Raw genomic sequence first — 17208 nt, forward strand, 5'->3', positions numbered from 1 at the left:
CAAACCCAAGGTTCTCCACCTAACCTAACCTAGGAGCCGTATCCTTAAACTGCCGTACTCTTAATCTTACCCTGTCTCATCGAACTACATTCACCCCAAATTCTCTAATGTTTAAAGATTTGCTTTCTAAGTGCTTGGAGTTAGATTTCTTACAGTTTCTGACAGTTAATGTTCTGGAAGAGGCTGATAAGCCTGTACATCCAGCTCGGAATGATTTACTAGGTTCGTGATGGCACTGGTGGTGGTGGTGGTGGCTATATTATAAATAATTTTACTATAATCTATTTTAGCTCTATAATTATAAAGTAAATTTTGATCTCTCCATGCCTTATCTATATTGTTTTCAAATTTCCAAGTAGACTGTGAGTCAACAACAAATTGTGGCAGCATGTTCCAATTGTTAACCACTATTACAAAATGAATTCTTTCTTTTTTCCAGTCTTGTTCTTTTCTTATAAATCCTCTTGAAATGTCCTCTTGTTCTATCACTTTCTCTTAATACTTCCGGATCATACATGCCGGACAGGATTTTGAAAGTCTCCAACATGTCTCCCCTCGCCTGTCTGTAAGCCAGTGTGGGTACCTTCAATTTCCCAAGGCGCTCTTCATAACTAAAATTCTTCAGTGTTGGAACTAATTTGGTGGCTCTCCTCTGTACATTTTCTATAGCCTCTATGTCCTTCACCAGGTATGGGGCCCATGCTTGATTTGCATACTCTAGGTGTGGTCTGACCAGTGCCACACATAGTTGCTTAAATATCACCTCATCCAAAGATACAAATGTTCTCCTGATAAGTCCTGTTATCTTGTTAGCCATATTTATTTTCTTATTGAGGTGCTCAGAGAAGTTTAACCTATTATCAATTATGACTCCAAGATCTTTTTCATGTTCAACTTCTAATAACTGCTCTTTCATATGGTAATTTCCATGGGACACTTCAGATCTGCCATACATACAGATGATGTCCTCGTGCAAAAACTTAGTATGCTCTTTTTTCTTGATTTGTCTGTACATCTTTGTGTCATCAGCATACAAATACAATTCACTATCATTTTTCAATATGTCCGGTAGATCGTTTATGTAAGACAAATAGCAATGGTCCCAATACTGACCCTTGGGGACTTCACTCATTACATTGTGCCACTCTGACTTTTGTCTGTTAACTACCACACACTGCTTTCTAGAGCTGGAAGCCCTCAATGCAATTTGAAAATATTGTGCCTATATTATAGCTTTTCACTTTCTCAACAAGTCTTCTGTGAGGTACTTTGTCAAAAGCTTTCATAAAATCGCAATATATAATATCCACCGCATCTCCCTCGTCCAGAGCTAGGGTCCACTCATCTATCTAATACTTTAATCAATTGAAGAACTGTACAGCATCCAGAGAGGAATCCGAATGACTTGTTACTAAAATAAGAATTCTGTTTCATATGACAAATCATTTCTTCTTAATTATTGACTCCATAAGTTTACAAATAATACTGGTTAGGCTAATAGGCCTGTAATTTCCCGAATCACTTCGTTTACCACTCTTAAAAATAGCTGTTATACATGCTAACCTCCAATCACTAGGAAACTGCCCACTCTCAAAAGAACATTCAAACAATATCTTCAGTGGTTCTACAAGCACATCTCCCGCCTCTGACAATTAAAGCAGAATACGGAATACGCAGTTAATATCTAAACACTTAACAATGTATGTGGTAAATAGATTAGGGCATAAGGTTTCCTTGTGTGTTAACCAAGTAAACAGCCACTTTTAATTGTGTACTATGATCGGGTAAACAGCCGAAGGACCAGGTTAACAGCATATCGTCAACCATTACAATAAAGTACAGTACTTTGAAGTAAACAACGTTATTACATCTACCGGTAGAAAGAGCACAGATTAGCCTATCAGTAAAGTATCAAGTTAGATCACAAGGTAAGCATCCTTGCACAAGAGGGGCTAGTGTACTGTATTATTAAATATACTAATGGCTGCATCTCGCAATATTCGTTAGCAATAGCTATAGCGTCAAAATATTTATTCGAATCTCTAAGTACTCACCTACTATCAGTCTCAGATAACAGATATCTCAATCTCACGAAATCCAAATGCCTGGTTCCTGGTTCCTTATTGCTCAGTCCGCAAAATAAGTTTGCGGGCACCCTATCTCTTTATAGATAGGTGCAAAGCTTCTAAGCTTATTCTTATTATTAAGTTTATATCATCTGTGCCTTAAATAAATTAATATCATAATGAGCTTCACAATCTTTACTTTTATTCCCTTATACTTTGAAATTGGATAGGATAACACCTTGCTATCATCAGTTTTGGCAACCTGTTGTGGTAATCAGTTTGGGCTTCTTAAACTCTTCTTTTATATTCATTGCCCTATCTATAAATGCAGCCAGATCCCTGCTAGGATTTTTCAGCATACCTAAACTTATTTCTACATTCTTTAGCTGTTCCAACTTTGGGCATAAAAATAAATGTTCGGTGGTGTCTTCTTCCTCTTTGCATAAATCACACAAATTGTCATCATATTTTCCCCTGAAATTTGCTTTTAAGTTGAGCATATTTAATCTTGCTTTCATCACAAGGGATGCCTTATCCAGATACATTTCTCTGATATAAGGCAGAGGGCCATTTCCTTTAATAAATCTTATTTTTTCATTATTTTCTTTTTTTCTTCAATAGTTTCTTCTATTTTTTCTATAATTCTTTTCTTGATTTCTTTTTTCAGGGTCCTTTTTACCCCAACTTCTTATTTCTTCCACTTCCATCCCATATTTACTGCAGATTTCTTCTACGCTCTTGCTCCAGCACTTCCCATACGGGTTCTTCAACTGATCCTCAATTATCTCTCTTACTAATCTTTTTTCCTCGGAGTTTATGATGTTATGGAAGAGCATTAATTTCTTATATTCTATTCTGCAGGACACCGGCCATATTCCTGTTTCTGCAAGTATGCCCCAATATGGAGTACTCGCAGGTAGTTCATACATATTTCTTATTATCTTGTATTGGAGGTTTTCTAGATCTTTCATATCTTTGTCCCTAATTACACTCCAGGTCTCCACGTTGGCAAATATTGTTGGTACAACTACTGTTTCATATATTTTCTTTCTGACTTCCAATGCCATCTTTCCAACTTTTCTCGTATCCCCATATTTTCTTATTTCTTGGGTCATATATGCAACCCTCTGGGTTTTTTTTACTGATACTCAATTCTTTGTTTCCCTTCTCTGTATACCATTCACCCAGATACTTATATTCCTTAACTGTGCCCTACATTGTCCATCATAATGAACAAACGAACGCATTGAACACAAATGATCAAGATGATAACTAATGATATTAAGAGGTTTTCATAAATATTATGTTATTACAAATATTCTACCTATCGTATCCATATAAGTTCCTACATACGTAGCAAAAAAGGAAAACCATTTTGTTTGCGTTTAATCAACAATAGAAAACTGCTGCTAATGACGGTACGATAATTTATGATAATTCTGAACTGTTACGCAGGATAATTGTCCATTCCATATCCAAAATACTTTTCCTAACTTCAGTTATAAGTCAGTTTGTTGACTTATCAACCTGTACCCACCTCAATTATGGAACCATCTTTAAAAAAAAAAAAAGAGAAGAACTAGACTGGTTTTTAGTCATCGAACAATTGGGTTACCGCTATAACGTTCAATGTGACAGAGATGGTGCGAGATTGGAGAAACTAGGGATAATTGGAATCATGATTGATTTTTATTAGGAAATGCATACACCTTACCCTCTGCTGTAGCGTTTTATTACTATTGCACATACTTAAAAAGCTACCCAAATACATTTATCGTGCCCTAAATGACTTATAGCGCACCCCGGTTGATCGAGAAGTCAAAATATTGCCGGCTTCCTCAGTGAGCATTTAACTGAAACTGAAGAAACGAAGACTTCATTTGTTAGAGAGAGAGAGAGAGAGAGAGAGAGAGAGAGAGAGAGAGAGAGAGAGATTTTATATACCATGTACTATACAAAGACAAATCTTTGAAAAGCAAATCAATACTTTTTAAATTATTTGACAGAAAATATTACTGACTCATTACCAAAAGTTAAGCTATTCACTGCCGATAAACAAACCTAGTCTACGTGTAAAAACCTTGAACACCCAAAGGGAAAAATAAAGCTTTTATATATACTGTACTAAACAGAAATAATGCTTTAATATACCATCATTAACACTACCATTAAAATTATCGAAAGGTTAGAGAAGGGTAAAAATTGGTGAGAATGTAACCACAATTGAGTTTACATTTTTTTCAGGTTAAAAGTTGATTTCCTTGTTGATATGGAATTTTTCCTAAAATAGGCTATTTGTTATGAACTTATGTTAATAAAATGAAAGGTAAATATTGTTTGGTTACATTTATTATCAGACACCGTACCTAGGGCTACCAATATACTTAAAAAGACAATAGATTTGATGTTTTATGGTGCTTGACTCGGAGACTTTGAACAGCTTCGCAGATACAGAAAATTTATTTTTGAAAACTAGCGACTGCATAAATGGGAAATCGCATAATTCGAACATGGATAATTCCTGACTGTTCTGTATAGGGTACTAGTCATATAACAAAGACTGGGTTTAGGAGATTGGTACTGTTATTAAGTTAGTTTTCAAGCCCTTGTGTGACAATGGTATTTGTGAAGAATTTTCTTCACTACTCTTCTTCTTCATAGTTTATACGTAGACTTTGTTATTGTTCGTGACGTCACGGCAGGGAAAAATGTGAGTAATGTGTCTTTCTTAAGCGAGTGTCCCAAGATTAATACTTTTGTGTTTTTTGTATACATTATTCTACCGTAAGTATTTAGGTACAGTATTTTAAATCTCTTAATTACAACTTAAGTCTGCTAGTCTAGGAGGTATGGTTGTCCACACACGTAAGCCCGACTTGCTAAATTACTAAATTACCTTTTAGTTTCATTTTTTATTCTGTATGCCAGATGTTTAGAATTAGGATTATCTTTGCCCCCTGGAGGTGCAAGATTTCTCCTTGTATTCTAAATAAGTGTGTTGCTTGAAATTCACAAGGTACAAGGTTTTTGAGCCTGTCCTAAATGAGAGTTGGCACCTCAAGACCGTAGGCCTACGCATCAAGATACGCTTTTTTTTTTTTGGGAAGGAAGGAGGACGCAGCTGACCTGAACTCGACCTCACAAACATACAGGCCACGGTACGAAACGGAGCTGCTAAGTCAGGCTCCAATGTCAACCTCGTGTCCCACTCTCCATCACTAGCCTGCCCCCTCATACCTTAACTAACCAAGAATACGTAGAGGAGGTCAAGCAGATGACCAGTGTTAGTGCATAGCTGCTAATTCTACAGTACGTCGGTTCCAGTCTTGGGGGCTAGTTGGAGAACTTGGAGGGGGCCGTTGACTCTGCAGAATAAGTGCTGTAGGCCTAGTGAGCAAACTGAAGACCGCCACATTTAGGACACGGGCGCCCACAACATATAAAAAATCTTGTGAGTTTAACTAATGGCCATTCCCCCTTTAGATAAGTTTCTATTTGTCTCATAAGTTAAGTTTAGGTATTATTTTGGCATTACATCTTTCGGGCTGCGTGCATGGAAATTAATGTACTCATATTTTTTTTGATCTTGGTAATTGCTTGAGGTTACTGACCACATGTTGGGACCTCACAGCAGCTACCGCACAAATTGTTGATCAGAATTTTTTGACTCTTATTTATTCTATTTGAGGTTTAATCCACAAGTTAATTCCGTTTAACGTTTTCAATTTTTTTTGTGTTGTAAATTCACCTATTCATTTTATCATATGTAAAACTTATAATTGAGTTACTGATATTTTTTTCAATTTTTAATTTTGTTGTGTTAAAATCGAGTTATTTCCATCCCTTTTTTCTGTAATAAATCATTTGGAATAGATTACACATTTTGGTATCCTTAACCGCATTATATGAATTTTACCCATTTATGCTATGGGACGGGTCAGAAGTACCCAAGGTGTTGAGAGTAACCTACTCTAGACAGAGGTAAGTTGGTATCAGCGAGTGTACGCTCTTTTACTTAGTGCTTTGAAGGTGAAGATCCCCATTTAACTTTACTTTATACTTTTATACTCCACTGTTCCCCCTTTTTTTTATTGCCTCTAATTGCATTAACGTAAGATACCTGTACAGCATCTCACTGGGACGGAGTCGAAACAGAGCCTTAGAGTGAGATGACTCTAGCCCTGACAAAGCTAGAGTAGGCCATAAATTATTGCCAATTTAACGTGTGGAGTTCTCCGGCCTCTGGACAGTAAAATTGCCTCCTTTTGTATTTAAGAGTGAAGGTTAGTGAACTATGGCAGTAAAGTATTAGCAGGGCGTTTGTGTCCCGAGAGTAAGTGCTCATTATCCTCCCCTGTTGAGCTTTGGGTAATTGCCGTAGGGAGACTTTCCTGGACTAAGTTCCCACTCAACCATTCAGATAAAAATTCTCCACAGTATTCTGCCTTTTCTATTAAGCACTGTCCTTTATTCATTGTTATAGAACTGGAAGGGTTTCTTTTATTTAGTTATATGGAACTATGAATACTACTGTTTTCCTTTTTCTTTTCCATTAGGCTCAAATACACAAGGTTATCTTTCAGTTACATAATATAAAGTCTGAAAAAAATTATAAAGGGGAGTAGAATATACAGTTTTGACAGATTTTTTAATTTCACTGGCATGCTTGTCACTTGACCCACCGAATGTTAAAGGCCGACAGCATAGGGAAATTTTTTACACTTGTTAACATAAAAACCATGAAAAGCTTACAAAGACTTTTTCCTCCTGAGAGGAATAATCAAGCTTCTCATACCAATGATTTAGTCAATGCATTCAACAAGCACACTCAAATGCCTTTCACACTTAGACATACACTTATTTATAGCAAGTATTGAGAATGAATAACTTTGAATTCAAAATAAATTTCACCATATATCACTATCTTATTGTAATGCTACCAGTAAAGTATGGATTCCAATTCAATCTATGAGAGAGGGGAGGATGACTTAAAACTCTAGTTAAACTACTTATTTAAAACTGTCTAACCTCCACATCCTCCGTTGACATGATTAAGCCCTTCTGTTGAATCCTGAGATCCTGTATCAGCTCCACACAAAACATCCTCGTGTAAACTACTGCTTCGATCAATGTATGGAAGTGGTCGGTGAACACGGCTCATCACAACTATAAAAAACATTGTTTGTTTTAATCAAGAATGAAACCCGGTGAGTGGTTAACACCTGCAACAAAGTTTGTGATACTAAAGATGGCCTCTTAGGTTTTAGCAGTATCTTTTTGGCAGCAGCTACACTGCTTTCTGTCTTTTACTTCTTGTCCATTCCCACAAACCAGTTCAACTTCTTTAACACTAACCAGTCTCAATGTGCACATTTCACTAAGGAACAAATACTTCAAATGAACCCTATCGTCTGCCAGCTTAACTCTTTGGTCTTGTTTATCTAAACAAACACTGAATCACTACCAGTATATGGTTTTTTTCTCATGATACATGGTGATTTGCTGTCTACTGAGTAAGAGAGTATCTTTTCAAACAAGTAACACAATAGGGGAACCAGGAAGTGATAAAAAAATCTTTGAAACAGCAGTTTTGCAAATTATGTAGTCATCATTATATGGTGAATTATACTTAAAAAAGGATGGAAATATGTTCAAAATAATCTAATTATTTACCATAACCCACATTCATGGTTATTGTTTATGAAAGTATACTATGGCAACTTTCCTTTTGTTTGGAAACAATCTTTCAACAGTAAATAATTTATCTATTTACTATATTTTACTGATTATATAAAATCGGTTATCTCCCTTTACTGATAGTTATTCTATTCCAGAGAAGCTTGCAAATCATGTTGATGGCCTTCTAGTTCCTACCACTGAATATTACAACTAAATGATACACAATTGAATAAGAAAGATACACTTAGACATTGCATTCATAAAGACATATAGATTAAGTTTCTGCGAAGAATAAGCTTCGATATAATAATTTATTACACTGATCTTACATTTTTTTTTATTAAATACTTAACAAGAACCTATTCTTTGGAATTCCTTCACTAACTCATACTCTACAGCCTAAAATCCTTTCGTAATAGAAGAACAAATGAGCTATCCTTACCTTCACATCAATGAAAGTATATCATGATGGCACACATGGTTTATTTCTAAATGAATGTAAATATGATCAGTAAACACATAATACTGTACAGCCATAAAGAAGAACATTAACTTACCATCATAATTATCAGAGTCTGCTGGTGTCGTTGAAAGTGACGTTGACCTGCCAATATTCCTGAGGGAGACCCGATTCACAGTGGGAGGTTCTCTCAATATGCTCGAGCTCTCCTCTACAACTTCCTTCTCACATCGTCCAGCATAACGGAAACGAGAACCCCGGGAAAAGAACGATCCTTCGGTTACTACAACACCATGTTTATTTGAATTCTCTAACCTGAAATGCAAATAGAATTGTGTGTTACTGAATAGTATTGAGAGCAAAACTAATAGGTAATACTGACTAAAACGGAACAATGATAAATAAAAAAAAAAAATCGAACAAACTTTTAACTCCTTCACTACAAGGAAGTTGGATGAGCTTCCTCAGTAGGTACATACAGGATTTTTCATCATCAGATATACCTGCAGACTTACTCTACAATAACCTACATTTCCATGTTTATTTGTTTTACTGCTGATTACACAATAAAATTGTCAAAAATTTGCTTTATTTTCTATTGTATTTCACTCTAAACAACCAAAATATTCTTTCCAATCATTGTAAAGTGATTAAAGAATAATTTTTCAACATTTTGTTTTATATAATTTTACTCTATAAATAATGGTAAAGCAGTGTGATTTTATGAGTAAAAAACTGTATATTCATTGAAGTGTTATTCTATAATAATTCCATAATAAATAGCCATAGAAAGATATACTGTAACATTACTCAGTAATAATGGACTTTACGTCATACAGAAATATGAAACTATCCATATATTTCCTTTGACACAAGGAGTACTCTATAAGGTATTGCTATAAGGTATATGATAAACAAAAAAAATTCATCATTACAAAAGAAACATTTGTGTGAGATATATATATATATATATATATATATATATATATATATATATATATATATATATATGTGTGTGTGTGTGTGTGTGTGTATATATATACATATATATATATATATATATATATATATATATATATATATATATATATATATATGTGTGTGTGTGTGTATACATATATACACACACACACACACACACACATATATATATATATATATATATATATATATATATACACACTGGAACCTTGACATACGATTGCCCTAATATACGAATGTTTTGAGATACAACAGATTTTTTTTGAAATATGCTTTGATATACAACGAAATATTTGAGATACGATTTTGCGATGTGATAGTTATATAGGTGACCGATAGATGGCGTTCGGTCTGTTTGTTTGGTGTTGCTGCATCCTTAACACTTCGTTGTGTAGTTAGTTGTATTTCTGCCTATTTTTCACGTTATTTTGTCTATTTTATTATTTACCATGGGTCCTAAACCCATAGGCAAAGCAGGTGATAAGAAAAACCCAATAAAATGATCTCGAAAATGAAATAATTATTTCCAAAAAGAAATAGAATATTTAGTGAGAGAGAGAAATACGAATGATCTCTCTCTCTCTCTCTCTCTCTCTCTCTCTCTCTCTCTCTCTCTCTCTCTCTCTCTCTCTCTCTCTCTCTCTCTAATAAGTGAATTTTTTTTCTTTGCTAAATCTCTTTTGACGCTGTGTAATTAAGCACCACAGAGCTAAAAACTATAAAACTATAAAATATCGTGCATCGGAGGTAGTATTATTTGATCTGAAAATTAAGGTTGACGACGGACTGATTCGAATGTAAACAATGCATAAGATTATAATTCGCTATGTTTTTAATTATAAATACGATACTAAAATGTGAATATAAAATTCAATATTATTGGATTCAGTTAAGTAAAACGCCAGTGAGAAACAAGCATGAAACAAAATGACAAAGAGACGAGACAGGGGGAGGCGGTAGCGTGCGTGCATGTGTTCAGATTGTCTGGTCCTTGTGGTAGCACATTCCCTAAGCTAAATCTACGCTATATCAAATAAATTAGCAAAATCAATGAATTTGGGAAATGCGAGAAGGAATGAAAAATAGGAATGGGAATACGTGGAATGAGGGATAAGGCCGCCTTTAGAATGATTAATTAGATAGAAATTACGAATGAATGCTAGAAAAGTGAAGATGAATAAAATCGCGAAAAATAAAGAACCCAAAGAGTTGGCACGATAGGCCCAGACCTGAAAGTGATGAAAGTGAGGCCAAAAAGGCCAGACATGAAGGTGATGATGAGTAAGTGTTTACGTAATTAAGAAAAATAAATAAAAATTAGTTTAGCAATGTTATTTCATTTGTGTTTATTACGTACTTATTAGTCTACATATGTAAATAAAAAGAAAACAAATCGTTCCCTGCCACCCCTCCCTTCCTCCTCCTGCTGGCCTCACGTCATCTTTCGTTATGGTAAGTAGAATTCCTTTATTTTCTTTATTAATTTTATTAAATTTATTATCATTTATCACAATACTATGTTATTTTATCATTATGTGTGTTGTTACTCGTTTATTTGTGTATAAATTGTGTATATTATATATAATTTAGCTGTGTTTTGGTGTGGTTTCATAGCGCTAGAACGAATTAATATATATCACATTATTTTAAATGGGAAAAAATGCTTTGAGACACAACTGTTTTGATATACAACGATGGTAATGGAACGAATTAAATTCGTATGTCAAGGTTCCACTGTATATCACCCTCTACCAGGAGGAAGCTTAGTGCCTCCTAGTGGAATCAGACTTAAGGCTCGGCCAGACCAAGCGCGGCTAGCGGCGAGGTTAGCGACAAGAGGTAGCCTAATGGCGACAAATTGAAACCATAGGTATCTTATGTAGGTGGCCAGATAGGAGGCGCGGGAAGCCTCGCGGCTCCTGTCTGGCCACCTACATAAGGTACCTAAGGTTTCAATTTGCCGCCGTTACCTCTTGTCGCTAACCTCGCCGCTAGCCGTGCTTGGTCTGGCCGGGCCCTAAGTGTGTACTATCAACAGTTGTGGGAAACCCCCATACAGTAGCTCCTAAAAATCTCTTAAATCACTAAAAGTTAGAAGAAGGGTGGGAAAACCTGATTTGGCAAGTATCAAAATAATAAATTAAATGATAAAAAGTCTGTTTATTTTAATGACATCTTTTATAACAAAAATGTTGAAAAAAAGATAGCAAGAACATAACCTCAAAAATTAAAATGGTTTGGGCATAAAGTGAAAAGGGAGAAGCGGTTACTCAGAGTAGCTGGACAAAGAAAAATTGCATGGGGAAAGATCTAGACAAAATAGGAATTTTTATATTCTAATTTCACATCTAACCTCAAAGAGAAAAATCTGATATAAAAACCTTTATTATGATATGTTAAAATTTACAACTGTAATACTCTTGCCTTATGACAAGAAAGTACTCTTTTTTTTCTCCTAAAATTTACAGATCTTGCTAAGAAAGTCTTCATTTCATATCTAATTTTGTGCCATGTCAGAACTTTCTGGTTATTCTGTTAATCTTCCCCAAACTTAAATGCAATATACTAGTCCATATAGTGTAAATATTACCAAACACATTACTGTATTAGAAACAATGCAAATCAAAAGGAAAACCAAAAAATTGCCTTAAATATTGACAATATAAAGCATAAATCATATTAAATTTGGGTTAGACTTGAATACAAAAAATACTGCAAGCAACACTATAAAATACAACTTTATCCTTGAAGTACTGTATAAGGCATAGTGAAAATTGTCAACCTGTAACTGCAATTGCAGTCAAGCCATGTAACTATTTGCAAACTATTTGGAGAAATTTATCAGTTCTTTATCATTAGGTCTGCACTTGTTTACAACTATGCAGGTACCAGGGGGTATCACTTACCAAATATGGAGCTAAAGTTCTCTGTTGCATCTCTTGGCCACCAGCCACACTTCCTTCCTTTAAATTTTTTTTTAAATTCCCCTGGTCTTTCCATACCTGGCTGTTCATCATCTTGAATTGTTTTCTATCTGGTTTCCACCTTTTATTTCAGAAAAAGACCTATGGAGGAGCCCTAAGTGAATCTTGAAAGTGACAAAACTGTTGACTCAAGCTACTGTTTAATACTACTACTGCACTCATAATAATAACATGAACAACAACTTACGAGTAAAAGAGCCTCTGCTAGACGGCGCATCTCCATAAATGTCTACAGGCAGATGCTGTTGGACACTTGGAGCCAACAGTGTACTTTTTCTGTAAGGAGAATCGCAAACCAATTATATGGAAAAGAAATGATCATGGTTACAGATGGCACGATGCATCACACTAAAAATACTAAATAATGATTGTACTACTGTATATACATTTTTATCCACTGATGAAAGTATGAAAACCTTTGCTATACCAGGACCTCTTGGAAAAGGACAACCTTCATGTTCTCTTTTAAGACTAGTCTTATTGGCACTTTGGCCGGGCCTTCTGTAAAAGCGAAATCCAGGGGCCCTACCACTTTTTTTTTCAGACTTACTTAAGGGATAAAAACCTAAATTTTGAGAAGTAATAGCCATAGAACAGTAGGAGAATAATTAGGCCTTCAAGAAATAAACCTCATAACATCACTTTGCAATCTGGAGGCTATCTGAGTTAACGCATTATCAATCTTATCTTGATCTAATATGGGACCCAATTTAGGAAAAGTAATTAAATAAGAGTTTCTGTACATCGAATAATCCCCCAATCATAGAGAAGCACAGTTGTTTCTTTTGTTTAAGTATATAAATCACAGATACTGCAAAAGCCTATCGAGGTGCATCTGAAATATTTATATCTAAACAGGTTAAATGATCTAAATTAAGATTAAGATCTGGAGGATCTTCAAAACTTTTCTGCCACAAGAGTTGAAATAACTCCTACTAAAGAATCTTTGGAAGTTTAAAAAACTTCCACTTAACTCCTTACTTTATTGCCAAGAAAAATTTCTTTAGTCTATAAGACTAAGAAACTTGTCTTTAGCGACTTACTTTTGTTATCATTAATACTGTAATGGAATCACTAAAACTGGCTTGTTTAAGGTTCGATAATATTTTGTATATTACTGAATGCTTTTGTGGAGGAGAGGAACTTAACAATAGATGGATAGCAGAATTAGTAAGCTGTTTTTTCCTAGTAACAACAATTTTTTCAGTCTATCTGTGAAAAGATTGGAAAATTTGGAGTTTATGGTACATTAAAAACAGAAATATTTGATGACATAAGAAAATAACAATTATAATATCAGAAGTTACCAGAGCCACTTTATTTGAATACATTTCTGCTATAAGTTTTTTCAAGATTGAAATGGAGATACCTCACCCAAGTCTGTCACTTATTCTGTATCATCCTAGCCTGTGGGATCTTACTCTATACTGTACTCTAAAGAATCTTCAAATTGGAATCTCTAGACCTTCCCTTTTGTTTCCTATCCTTTGTGCCTACACAAGGCAAGGGACTTGATTCAGCAATTGATAATGCCACTAGGTAAAATTTGAAGCGACTTAGTGGATGAGCCTATACCAGACATACTACCATTAAGAAAGAGGGTGCCACCATTTCTGAGTTCCAGTCAAAGATTATAAAGAATGATTTAATAACTGCGATTCCTGTTCCACCAGAACCATCCAATATACCACATTACTAATACATGTATACAAATGTTGTTCCTGGAGTGCTAACTTCAGCAGGTGAAGTGATATTTGGATCCAGACTGTCAACCAGGTCTTCTATATCAGCATCTGTGATTGTATAAAGCTATACGGATCATAGAAATGCAAGGGCTTTGTAACAGAAGACCCTAAAGTTATCCGAGAGAGTAAGCCTCAAGGAGAGGCTACTATCTCTTAATGTGTTGTGTGCCAATAAAACCCTTACTCACGGGTACACTAGAATTGCTGGGTACCACCTAAGGAGTTAGCCTAGGATTTCAAACAGGAAAGGTTTGGCTAAGACCACTGCCTTTGCCTAAAGGCTCACTGGACTTTTTTAAATTACCCATTCATAGCAAAATCAGTAAACAGTTTATGAAAGTCTTGGTAATCAACAAGTCTAGCATTGTCTGAAGTTTACTAGTAACTAAATGATAATTTTCTTTTACAACTGGAATCTTTTATATGGGCAACCACTACATGAACACATTCCGTCATTAAAGAGGTTAATGTGAAAGAACTATATTTCTCACAAAGGTTGGCTAAATTCCACTTCTGTCCCCAGCATGTGACTCAAAGAGAGAAAGGATCATTATCACCATGCAATATATCCTTTGAACAACACACACGAAGACACAGTAAAGCCAGAACACAACATCCCCTATTAATCTGTTAACTAAAGATGATTTTCAATAGAACTCCCTAAAATAAAATATAGTTTGGAACGAGGGTAGAACATGTAAATCATAACGTTGTCACAAGAGAACTAAAAGACAAAGGAGACATGATGTCTACACACAAGTATTGCCCTACACTGCCATACAATCTCAATATAACAGAAGTGGGCAGGCCTATAGCAAGGAAAGAAAAAGGGAAAATTTGTAGTCTTACGGTAGATGACGATATTCAACCAACTTCAAGAGAAAAGCAATATAAACATCTACGGAGGTTCAAAGAAATAAAACAGCAAGATTAAGACCATATTATCACTAACCTGCATCAATTTTTCCTCACTTTCCAGAGATTTGTCATTTATAGGGTTACGCTATTTTGAATTATAAAAATATGATTCTATTACAGAGTACAAAATGTTTAGCTTATAGGATCGAGTGTGCATACGCAGAGGTGTAAGGGAGGCGTAACAGAAGGAGTCATGATGTCTACGATCGAGTGTTCGTGATTGAGTGCACAAGGTAAACAAAGGCGGAGTTGTGTGAGCTTTGGGCGTAGCTGTGCCAGGTAAGCTCAAAGCGCACTCTTCAGGTCGACAATGATCAGTGGAGAGGGGACACTGCATTGCTCCCCTTATTATTAAGTGAAATTTGTATTTTCTCCCTTGTAAGAGGTATGCACTTGTCTTCGTTATAATGTATGTGTTTTAATAACACTTGATATTGTTTAATTGTGGTTATCTTTTTAAATACAATAACATAATTATCAAGTAAGGTTACGATAATGTTACAAGCATTGAAATTGTTTCTTGCTGAGCTTGCATGTGGCTGGAATTGTGCCACAACCTTAAGTTAAGATGTGTAATATTATTCCAAGATTTGTGAGTGTTTATTCTTGTGTTGCCAGGCTAACTGTGCAGCATAACCAATGGGTTATGTAGGAATACAGTATAGCTCAGGTAAGATATTACATGTTGTTTGACATAAAATTGTTGTCCTAAATGAAAATTTTGTATTACAGGGTACTAGTTTGGAGTACCTGTTAATATACTGGTACTTGTAAGAAGTAAAGAATTAAAAAGACCCAGGGAATCAGCCTTTTCCTCAACCTACACTGCAAATGAAGATCCGTCTTCTCCGACATCAAGTGCCAATTTAAACTTAAAACTAGGCTTAAAGTATTAGCCTATGTCTATGAGGTACACGATATTAGCCTATGCCAAGTTTTGGTTGTTATAAATAGGCTAGACAGGAAGGTGTTGATCGTCCTAAATTGAGTGGTAGCCTCCGAATATAAGTCAGGACAATTGATGATGGCAAGTTTAAGGAAAAGTTATTTAATAATATGACATTCGTACTTGGTAAAAAATAATCCTGTCCTCAGTTATTGATATCCTGCAGGCTAGGGGTTCTTAGAAGAACCATATCAGTTATGTGTGGGGACTCGCGCACAGGCCAGACTCCTTGATCAGAGAAAGATTGTATCCTTTCAATATATTAAAACAGAAGGCAGTCCTAAGTTAGCAATGGCCCACTATTCATTTCTGCCACAGAGGCTGGCAAAGTATTCTCTGGCCTGTGGGGGTAGGGGGGTGGGGCAGATCTTATTAAATCAACTGGGCTCAAGTGAGTTCTCAGAGCAACAAATGTGATTATTGGGTTGACCCAGCACCAAATCAACTAGATCTGACAACGGCAACTCCAAGGCGGACCTAGAGCCTTGAGGAGCACCAAAGTGTCAATCATTAACAGAGGTTCTCCCAGTAAGAGGTGCCAAGGTTACCTCCCCGATGCCACTACACACACGGATGAAGTTAAGAACTTTCACAAAGGAGCTTTCCAACTTTCGGTAGTCTGCCTCTGTAGGCGGATTGGGGCAGAGAGACAGATACGAGCTGTCTGGTAACAATTCTTGGTTTTCTAATACATGCTCAAAAGGTACCATCATCTTAGCGAGATCTCGCTGGAAGAGAGGAGCAGGAGTCCACTCCTGAAAGGAAAGGTGATGGAGGTCACCAAAACTCCTCCATCAACCAGGGAACAGAAAGTGAATGAGGCAGTACACTCCTGTCCCAGCCAGCTAGTGAGGCAGCCAGGACCCAAGCCACGGCACAGGTATGACACACGAGGTCACTTGTGACACAGGGCCGGATGCCACTCGGGTGAAGTCTACCCCCTTCAACAGAGAGGTGTTTTAGAAAGGAGCCATCTCCTTATGACTTTAGCTGGCCTTCCTGGACTTCTTTGACCTCTTCCTCTTCTTCATCTTAGACGAAGAGTTGGAATCACAGTCGGAAGATGAGGAAGAAGATGAATAACAATAACCATGCTACTTCCTCTTCCTAGCTCTTGCTTCGGGCCCTGCAAGCAAATTGTTTGAGGTCCAAGCGACCAGCAATGACAACGCATCCCTGGGGAAAGAAACCATATGGGTTGCTCCAACAAAAGCCACAACACTGGGACACAATGTAACCTGGAAGAGTGAAGGTACACACACAAGTCCTGCAACAATGCAATGAGTGGGGCCAGAGGTACAACCAGATACAGAGAGAGCAGGTGATATGGGACAAGGACCCACTGGCACAAGGATAGGAATGACTGACACAGAAGAAGAGGTGGGATACATAGAGGCCGGGTCACAGAACAGTTAACCCAGGGTACTGG

General features: G+C 36.2%; 2 protein-coding genes and 1 long non-coding RNA gene across 6 annotated transcripts in view; 1 reads left to right on the plus strand and 2 right to left on the minus strand.

Moving 5' to 3' along the window:
- LOC137656841 (putative serine protease K12H4.7) overlaps positions 1 to 8434 on the minus strand; it is a 56772-nt gene extending 48338 nt beyond the window's left edge. Inside the window, exons 1-2 of one of the 4 annotated variants that reach the window (XM_068391175.1) lie at positions 8303 to 8434; positions 7095 to 7232 (exon numbers count right to left, since the gene is read on the minus strand). The gene's annotated coding sequence lies outside the window, so the exon portion shown is untranslated. Of the gene's footprint in view, positions 1 to 1563; positions 1650 to 1874; positions 1963 to 2054; positions 2123 to 7094; positions 7233 to 8302 lie in introns of those variants that run through there. The other 3 variants (XM_068391179.1, XM_068391176.1, XM_068391178.1) reach the window with 3 other exon arrangements.
- LOC137656404 (uncharacterized) lies at positions 401 to 1132 on the minus strand. Its single transcript, XM_068390580.1, has one exon. It carries the CDS (start codon positions 1130 to 1132, stop codon positions 401 to 403), a length of 732 nt encoding a protein of 243 aa, XP_068246681.1.
- Positions 5322 to 8443, plus strand: LOC137656842 (uncharacterized). The gene is made up of 3 exons (XR_011047026.1): positions 5322 to 5517; positions 7123 to 7273; positions 8318 to 8443. It is a non-coding gene; the product is annotated as an uncharacterized lncRNA (long non-coding RNA).
- Positions 8444 to 17208: the final 8765 nt, after the last annotated feature.

Source organism: Palaemon carinicauda, chromosome 17 (genome assembly GCF_036898095.1).
Source record: "Palaemon carinicauda isolate YSFRI2023 chromosome 17, ASM3689809v2, whole genome shotgun sequence".
Taxonomy (NCBI): domain Eukaryota; kingdom Metazoa; phylum Arthropoda; class Malacostraca; order Decapoda; family Palaemonidae; genus Palaemon; species Palaemon carinicauda.

What these genes read in the sequence shown, in the direction of transcription:
- LOC137656404 (XM_068390580.1), bottom strand. Translation starts at nt 1,132, where the DNA reads ATGAGTGAAGTCCCCAAGGGTCAGTATTGGGACCATTGCTATTTGTCT.